The following is a 9,333-nucleotide window of genomic DNA, read 5'->3' on the forward strand; positions in this document are numbered from 1 at the left end:
CCTGGCTCACAGTAATGTAGGTTGGAGAAGGGAAGTCCGATAGAACAGAAGATTGTAAATATTTATATAATCATTTTGCATAAATACTTGAGATACTTTGAGGTAGGAAATTAGCAATTTCATGAATATTATGCTTTCTGAAACCACAACATGAATTTGTTCAAAGCAGGAGATTGAGTAACTTTCAGTGTGTGTACTTGTTGCCAAAGTGGTTTGCGTTTGAAGACATCTCAGAGCTGCCTCAGACAACCCCACCTGAGAATTGCAGCTCTCCCCTTCACGCTGTACTCCTCGCAGCAACCAGAACGGCAGATTCAGTGCCTGGAACACGAGGACTCACCAAAGGAATAACTGTGTTTATTGTTGTTTACTTAACAGCTGTTACACAGATTATAACAGACAATGAGACCACGAGAAGTTGGAATTCTTGAGAAGAAATTACTTTCTCTGAATTTAAACCCAAATTAATATCCTTTGAATATTCTCTTCCTAACGTCTTCACTGCGGTAAAAGAGTTTGTCACTGCAGTACAGTATTTATAGCACCTAATCTCGTTATTGCTCTGGAAAGAAGGGTGTGTTTTACTCATCTAGCAGCAGGAACCTGCCATCTGGCACACAATTTATGTAAAAACCTTACTGTCCCACCATTCATTATGTGCTTTTCACAGCTTATTGAATGAGTTTATGAACAATGTGTAAGATGTCTCAAGTCAAAACAGGCTTGAAATGACCTCTCTTTTATACAGGGACAGTTACGGTACTACAGTAGTACATAACCTGAGCAATGAACAGCAACAACTGTTTTCTCTAAACACAATTCTTTGCAGAGGAGGGTGGAAAGTATGTCTTAATGAAGTCTGGTGTTTCACAGTCAGTTGATATACTCTTCCCCAGCCGAGCTGTTCCATAGATGTTTAAAGCAGTACTGTTCAGTTATTCTTTATATAGGAAAAGTTACAGAGGTTGCTGCAGACAACCAAGTGGCCAGTCAATGGTAATCATTTCAGCTGGGGTTGATACTAAGAAAAAAAATCCTTGCGCCGTAACCAGAAATCAGAACTTCACCATATACAAGCTATATTTTCATGCATGTTATGCATGGTATTTGTGTCATCAACTTTATTCCCTATTTTTCTTCCTTTTGTAGTGGTTTTCCATTCCATTTATTTCCATAACCCTAGCCAGGACCCAAGAAAAACAAAAGATTAAATTTAAAGGGGCAAATTCAGTTCAAATGAGAGATTATTTTTCCAGTATAAAACATCTCAACACATTATAACAAGCCGTCATAGTCGCAAGGCAGTTTGTTTACTTCTGGAATGACACGAGCTTCCAAGGTACAGACCGTGGTTTATAGCCTCTTAGATTAATTGCTTTGGTTATCATTTCAAATGGGGAATGTAATTGGCCAGTTGTGTAACAAACATACCTGAAGATCTTGGAAGTACAGATAGTCAACAGTTCATGTTAAGATACACACTGAAAATGTAAGCAGTTTTCTGGTTCAGACAAATATCTATGCTAGTCCTTTTCATACCACCTCCCGTACAGAGCAGCAGTCAGTAAGCCAGATGATGTTCTATTTTTGCTCATGAAATAGTGGTGGTTTTTCCAGCCCATGTGATCCGCAAAGTCCAAGGTAATGCCAGATGTCAGCAGTAAAGGGAAGATATATGGAGTACTCATATTTCCCCATAGCTGGAAATCTATCAAGGCAGAGGCATCCGTAACCTCCTGCCCACAAGTGCTAAAGCTGAGACCACCACACTTTACTAGGGCACAGGCCTGGACATAGTATGTGCCGTGCACTGTATGGAGCCCATCAAAAACTCCCAAAGCATATAATTCATCCGTTAAAACAGCTCTTTTATAATTTAAGTAACAACAGAGGGTGTTGGAACAAACCTGGAGCTCTCCCTTTTCACCCCAGACAGGAACAAAAGTGAAGTTGTCATACATCATTTCTGCATAGAACTGGGGAGGTAACGGTTCCATTCCTTTTTCTAATACTCTAGCAGGGGTCTCCTGCCCCTCCTTAAAGCAAACTTGATCATCCGTTGGGGCACTTGTAAAAGTCTTGCACGATTGATGTAAGTTCTCTCCGAATCTTTCGTTACTCTCTAAACTGGTTTTGTAATCAGTGGTAATCACAGGAATTTCTGCGACTATGAGCTTGCCACCGTAGCTTTCCATGTTGTGGTAGATGAACGATTTGACTGGAGTGTATATGCCGCTCCCTGTCATGCCCAAGGTAGGGTGGTGGATGTTAGCTGCTAAAATGTTGATGTTGAAAGCTGTTGCAAAAGCTTGTTGAAACTCTACAGCAGACAGGAGCGGGAGCTGGTTCATCCAGGCAGTGGGATACACAATTTGTTTTAAGTTGTATTGTCTGATTAGCTTCACTGCAGGCTCAAAGAAGAGTATGTCAAAGCAAGTGAACATACCAAACTTGCCAGCAAAAGGGGTCTCAAAGAGCTTATAGTCAGGCTCTGGAGGGGCATCAAAAGCATATTCAAAATACAGATTGTGCTTGCGGTAGGTGGCTACCAGCATACCAGCATCATCGAATGCCACGTTGGTATTGAACTGGTATCTGCCATCAGATGGGCAGTGAGGATCAGTGTGCGCACAGGGCTGCTTGGTTCCTAGGTTTGCCACGAGGAATATTTTGTTGTTCAATGCCATGCAGCTCAGACGCTGCAGAACCTGGAGAAACAGGATATGGGAGGATAAGTTTTATTTCAGCAACTATAACATTTCATACTGTCCAAATTGTTCAAAATTTACATACAGTGATAATGTTATGATGGAAGCTATCGGAACCTGTTACTTTCTAGACCAAAAACTATTTCAGATACTAATTTCAAAATGGCTTTGAAAAAAAAAAATATCTGGCTTTTGTTTCCTGAGAAGTAAAAAAAATATATATAATAATACTCTACTTCAAGGGCTTGCTGGTACAACAGTGGCCTTAAACCACCATAACAGATCTACAGTTACCTTTAGAAAGACAAACTTCTACTTATGATCATTTGCAGCTGCAATCTTTTGTTACTTCAACTACTTTTAGAGTTTTTGCCCTAAATTAAAAAAAAAAAAAAAGTGATTACTACCTGCAACTTACAGAAGCAGAGAGAGAATCAGATTTTACTTAGTTTTAGAAAAGAAACACTGAAAATGAGACTGCAGTACTACCAGGATGTTTCTTCCAACCCAGAGAAAGCTGCACATTAACTGCTGTTCATTTTCTGTGTGGGTAGGACCGCCCAGTATGATGCAGCACGGTGCAGATATATCTGAAGCTAAATCTGAGCAAGCACAAATAAACCAGTAGAACTTGAATCATGTTCCTAGGGCAGACCCCCAAAGTGAGTAACGCTGCTGAGAAGGCATATGTATTGCTCAGGCAGAACACGGTTTACTGGCTTCTGAGGCACAGGCCTCCTAGGATTTCTCTGCACTGCACCATGCCACCCAGATATATTGGCCACCTTAAATCAGACTATGTAGATATTTTTTGATAGCTTTTTAGGTTATGATGGGGTATCACTGTAATTTAAAGTTATGCATTAATATAAAACATATCTTCAAAACACTTTCTGTAGTCCTGCTGAAATGAGAAGCTGTGCATTAGCGAGAGTGCTGACATGCAAGTAGCAAAATGTGTGGGAATTTAAACATCCTGCTTGTTTTGTCTGTTTGGCATATTTAAAGACAGTAGATAAAGGTATATCATCATAAAACACCATTTAAAATTTATTTTTTAAAAATCTTTTCATTCTGTGTCTTCAAGCTTGCCCTGGCTAAGTGCAGTTCTGGAAGTCTTTGGGTTTTATTGCAAACTCCAAATAGGATCTGAATATCAAACTAAATTTTAGCTTGCTTGCACATGGTTATTGGTAATAAAGACTCATAAGCCAAGGTAGGTCACCATTTATAACTGTGATTCCTGTTTGCACAGGAATTCTGCTGTCTTAGTAGGCACATGAACAATTATAGTATTGACTACTGTAACATTAGAGAAATAAATAGTTTGTATTACTAAGTATAGTATAATTTTTAACATTAGGTCCAGAAGAGTAAATGGAAAGTACTATTTTTTTTAAGTTGCAGATTACCTCCTCTGTAATCACACTCCGTGTTAAGTTGTGACTTCTATTGCATTTTAGCAGGTCCAGCCCTGTTACTTTTGCAATTTTACAGCAAATCAATGAGTCAGAATGTTCTTAAGTCATTACATCCAGGGAAAGCTCAGACTATTAAGACTGAGTAACAAGAATGTATCAGAAGTGATGATTCTGTAATGTTGTTTTATTAAAACAATGTTGTTCAAAATGAAATCCCAAACCACTAGCAATATATCTTACTACCATTCCGTAGGCTGGGAAGCAGGAGCTTAGAAGCCCAGAAGGCTCATAAACAAGCTAATCTTTCTTCTGTGTATCTAAAATCCTCCTCCGCTAAGAATTAAACCAGCATCAACAGAGTCCATGAAAGCAGAATCTGATACTGTGAGTTATTACACTTCTTGCTTACTTCCCTAAGCAAAACTAGAGGTAGTTACGCACTTGGAGAATGAATCTAGCATTTAGTTATTCCACTTCTCTACAGAAGACATTCCTACAATTACCTCCGTGTCATTGAACAAATACATCTCTCTGCATGGATTCCATTTCACAGCACGTGAATGTGGAACAAAATCTAAGTAAGGATAAACGGATCTTCTGGTGAAGTTGAAGCCATGGATTCCATCTTCAGGGAAAACAATGATCTGTGCCCCCTGTATATAAAACAAAGGCATGTTTTGTAGGGATAGAAAAACAAGCCTAAATATGAAATGAAAAAAAGGGAATATATTGGTGAAGGAGAGCTAAAGAAAGTTGAGGATAATCCAAGTTTGGTTTGATTTGAATGTAGTTTGAAGGTATCTTTTCTTTAACAGCATGGTAGGTGTAACTGTGTATATATAAAATATATATATTTAACCTGAGTCATAACTTTAGCTCGAAAAATAACTTGACATTATTTTAAGGGTGTGTTAGTAAGAGCAGACTTCTCTGAATTCTTAACAGAAATATTCTGCCTTCACGTGAGTCACAAGAACAACATCATTCAGGTTAAAGATTAATAATGTTAAAATTTGTCTTAACTTTGTTTTCAGAATGATGTCAGTTGTGGATGAAGTCTATCAAAGGTGCAGTATCTGCATCAAACGTACCACAACTGTGTCAAAGGAGCAGCATCACTTGAGTCCTGTCCTACTGGAATCCTACCTGAAAACAAACAATCCAGGCAGGATTGTTTTCAGAAACAGCATGACAAGACTAGGTTGGCACTACCTAAAATCCCCATGTCTTTTGAGAAGTCACTTCAAATGTGTTATGTGTGCTATGGCTTTGGGATAATTTACGGTAGTTTGGATGCAGTACTGCATAAAAATAGCTATTACGCTTTCAGGACTGTGAGGCCCAGGAACCTGACCTTCTCAAAAACAAACAAACAGAAAAACAAACAAACAAACAAACAAACACCCCACCACTTTCTTAAATTATATAAAAACGTTAATTCTGTTCCAAAACAACAGCTTTGTGTAACCTGCAAATCACTTCTTCTCTGCATAGGAACAATAAGGCCTGCTTCCTTTGACTAGAAGCAGCCTTGAGTTTTCTTGGGGAGGAAGGGAAAGGAGGCTGTGCATAACAAGTGCCAGAAATACAAGCCTTTCTCTTCTGAATATATTTAGAAAGGACTGTTCCATGAACGGTAGGAGAAAGGAATGGAAAACTTTACTTCCACAAAACTGTTAATGGTGGAACATTCATTTCCAAAGTATTAAACTTCTTTGGTGTTTAGAAACATTCAGGAATTTCCATTGAGAGCACTGGAATAAAATCAAAGCCAGAGACGTAAAACAATCTTTCAATAAAAACATTCCATTGAAGAAAACAGAAAGGAGGCAGGTATTCAGACCAAAATAGAAAAATAATTTCCCTACACTAAATAACTATAGGCATGTTTTTCCAAGCTTGGAATACCTCAAGTCAGGCAAGCTGCTAATTGGCCTGACTTTTTCCTGAGCGGCTGGCAGGTCAGAATGTCTGAAAAAAACAGACCATACGTATGTATATAAATATGGCTGCAGTTGCCTGGGAACACAAATGTGCAAGATTATCCTCAAATAGCACTTACTCTATATATACATAGGGCACACGCAACCGCTCCTAAGCCGTGGCATACCTGCCTTGCAGCAGCCATGACTTGCTGCTCGTAGATGTCCAGATTTCTGCCCATGAGCTGCAGCGCTGAGCGGCGATCAACGAGGGCAGTGGGGTCAGGGCTCAGTATGGACTCGTGTTCATACACAGCGGCGATGTAACGCGCCTCCTCAACTCTTCCTGAGACAACTTGAGAGCAGAAAAAGCAGACGGACAGCTTCCAGCACAGATCCACCATGTCGTAGGCCATAAATCTGGAGGGGAGAAAACAGCTGGGTGGGGGGCCTCGAATAACACCTCACGCCAGGAATTTCAGATTAAACATGGCCTGTAACTGAGACTCTGAGCAGTGGTTCAACTGAGTGTGGTCTTTTAAATTCCCAAATGTACATGTGTATATTGTTTCTAAAACTTCAGTCTAAGTACCTTGGTGTTTTGATAGCCTGTTCTGTTTAAAAGCATTTTTGCTAGGTACAGAGTTGCACTGATCTCTTTGCTTGATCTCCCTTTACAGTTAACTTCCTCATCCATTTATAGATTATCATACCACATATCAAAACATCTCTGGGCAACGTTAAAAGCAGATCACAAACATGCGGTTTCTCACCCATTTGGTGATAATGGCGATTTGCAAGCAGCAATTCTTAAAATTATTTGGACACTATATTTAGTAGACAAGTAACAACACAACATTTTATCAGTACTAACAGATAATTGCAAAAAAAAAAATTGAAACTTTTGCATTTATCTGTTTTTCTACCATGGAAATGCCTCTCCTGATGGATTCTGAATTTTCACTTGATTCCAACTCTGCACGTGTAATAAATACTCTAATTTGTTTCATACAATGAGGCTTTTTTCAACTTTTAGAAAAATGTTGAGTGCAATTCAGATCCACATTCCTCCTGTGCAGTGCAGATAGGTAACAAATGCTTTCACAAGAACAACAACAAAGCAAAAATCCCAACAAAATGCAAAAAACCTTGCATTACTGAGCTTTTCTTAGATTTATTTCTTTCCTATCTTGTTCAATCCCCATGACCTCAATAGTAGCATTGAGAGGCAGTGGAACAGAACATGTTCACTGTATTTTCTCAGTGGAGAAATCCCTTTATGCTCCTACTTTTGAGGCTGTGCAGCAGAAATAAATGATTTGGAGTCTGGAAGGCTGGGACACCCTCTCTAATGTGGGCTCCCTACATAGCTTTTTTTGACTTCCCAAGTTGGTAACACCCTATACTTACAGAGAACATGGTCAGTGACTGTGCAATACTTATGAAATATGACAGAAACACCATGTTCTCCAGAATTTGAGCAATAAATATACAATGTGAGATTTCCGTCTGTCACCCCTGTGTTACTAGCATTAAGAAATAAATGCTGAATGTCAGTGAAGATGAAAGAGCGCAAAGGAGAGATGTGCTGATGCCAGGTATTGATGGCCCCCAGTCTTCAAGTTCAGTTACTGACTTTGTAAGCTCCAACTTTGTCCTGTGCAGTGGCCAGCTTTGCAAATGAAATCTGATCAGAATTCAATACCAAGGTGCAAATGAAGATATAAAGCAGTAGCAGAGGGACAGAGAAGGGAGAAGAGGTGGGAAGCCTCGCACTGTTAAGGAAGCCACTGAAAATAAACACACTGGAGCACTTCACTGACAAAACCCTTTTCTATTTCTGTCATCCCTTCAGAGCCAAAACGCCTATTTAGGACAGGAATGGGTTCTCGTCAGCCATTCCTTAACAAAGTTGTCAACAAAGATGTAATTAGAATTCTTTGCTACTAGCAATGGAAAACTTGCAGAGTTTGAGATCACAGGATGAAACTGCTATGCATCAGAAAAACAGCCTTTTTGCCTTAGAAGCCAAACATAGCAACATACAAAATGAACAGGGCATCTAAAAGAGGAAGGGACTCACTATCTCAAATGTTTCAGACCGACAGAAAATAAACCGTGGCTAAAAAGTGAGAATTTTCCAAGCCTATCAGTAAAATACATCATTTTGTCATTGCCCTTCCTCTTTTAGATGCACGAGAGTTTTAGCAGTGAACATCTGACTATACAAGCTCATCCATCTGAACGTGTGACAACTGAAACAATTCAGTAACTAATTCCCCTGAGTCCTTTCCCCTGGCTGAAATTACCTAGTTCCACACACAATGGCTGAGTACTGGTGAGTGCTCCCTAATGCCCTTTTTGACAGCTTCGACAACAGAAATGTGGTAGCTAATGCAGCGCTTCTAACAGGGAGAGCTGTGACGAGCTTCAGGGCTGGGCTTGGGGACCGTAACCTTTTCAGCCAAAAGTAGGACACCGTCAGGGTTTATTCATTCCTTAGGCCGTGAGGCTCCAAATAAGTCTCAGCTACGTTCTCTCTCTCTCTTTTATTTTCCCTACCCCTAATGGTGAGGGCAATCTAATAAATCCTTTCCCTGAAGAGAAGGAAACATGTTTAGGGTCTACAGAGCTGTCAGCTCACCTACATGTAAGCCCCAGCTTTAAAAGAAATTTTCATAAATAGAAATGCTTTTTAAATTAACCTCTTGTCCTGTCCCTTTCCTGTGATTTTTGTGGTCTCTTGCCTGGCACCTATGCTTCAGTGTGACCACCTCACAAAGCCAAAGGTGTCTCCCAGCAGTGAAACGCAGCACACGAAGAAATGCAATGCGAATGCTGCTTCTTAGAACCAGTATACTCAGCAGAACCCAGCTGACTGTACAAAACAGAATCTCCAGGCCCCCTTAGATGGCTGTTAAGCTCCATCAGCAGCACAGCTGCTGGGCAGGAGCGATTCCACCTTCTCCACAGGGCGTTTTACCCACAACTTACGCGGCGCCGCTGCCACTCGCAGGACACGCAACCAGCGCGGACCTGCGAACACAACCAGACCCCAGTTATATTTATTTCTCCTCCGCCCACCCCTCCCTCCCGCCCGCCGTCTCTGCGGGCAGCGCCGCCCCCCACCGTGTCCCCCCGGGACCCCGCCGCCTCCGGCCCGCTCCCGTCAGGGCCCCCTCACGGCCCCCGCCGCCGCCTCACGCACCGCCCCGGCCGTTTAACGGCCGCCCCCTAGCGGCCAACGGCCGCCGCCTCCCGCCCTCCGACCGAGCGCCGGCT

At 41.1% G+C, this 9,333-nt stretch overlaps 1 protein-coding gene across 3 annotated transcripts; it reads right to left on the minus strand.

Moving 5' to 3' along the window:
- Window positions 1-336: 336 nt before the first annotated feature.
- BTD (biotinidase) lies at window positions 337-9,325 on the minus strand. 3 transcript variants are annotated; one of them, XM_038175675.2, is made up of 5 exons: window positions 9,260-9,325; window positions 9,046-9,087; window positions 6,240-6,471; window positions 4,633-4,782; window positions 337-2,708 (listed from the first exon to the last, which is right to left on the minus strand). In XM_038175675.2, the coding sequence occupies exons 3-5, from the start codon at window positions 6,465-6,467 to the stop codon at window positions 1,524-1,526; spliced, it is 1,563 nt and encodes a 520-aa protein (XP_038031603.2). In that variant the 5' UTR covers window positions 6,468-6,471; window positions 9,046-9,087; window positions 9,260-9,325; the 3' UTR covers window positions 337-1,523. The 3 variants fall into 3 exon arrangements, with proteins under 3 accessions (XP_038031603.2, XP_027306801.3, XP_012955357.4); XM_027451000.3 differs by having other exon boundaries at window positions 9,181-9,279; XM_013099903.5 differs by lacking the exons at window positions 9,046-9,087; window positions 9,260-9,325 and adding an exon at window positions 8,757-9,015.
- Between the last annotated feature and the right edge of the window lie 8 nt (window positions 9,326-9,333).

The sequence above is a fragment of the Anas platyrhynchos genome, chromosome 2, assembly GCF_047663525.1.
Source record: "Anas platyrhynchos isolate ZD024472 breed Pekin duck chromosome 2, IASCAAS_PekinDuck_T2T, whole genome shotgun sequence".
NCBI lineage: Eukaryota > Metazoa > Chordata > Aves > Anseriformes > Anatidae > Anas > Anas platyrhynchos.

What these genes read in the sequence shown, in the direction of transcription:
- BTD (XM_038175675.2), bottom strand. Translation starts at nt 6,467, where the DNA reads ATGGCCTACGACATGGTGGATCTGTGCTGGAAGCTGTCCGTCTGCTTT. An exon ending in TCATGGCTGCTGCAAGGCAG is followed by an intron (nt 4,783 to 6,239) that starts GTATGCCACGGC and finishes TTTTATATACAG; the next exon opens with GGGGCACAGATCATTGTTTT. An exon ending in ATTTGTTCAATGACACGGAG is followed by an intron (nt 2,709 to 4,632) that starts GTAATTGTAGGA and finishes CTGTTTCTCCAG; the next exon opens with GTTCTGCAGCGTCTGAGCTG.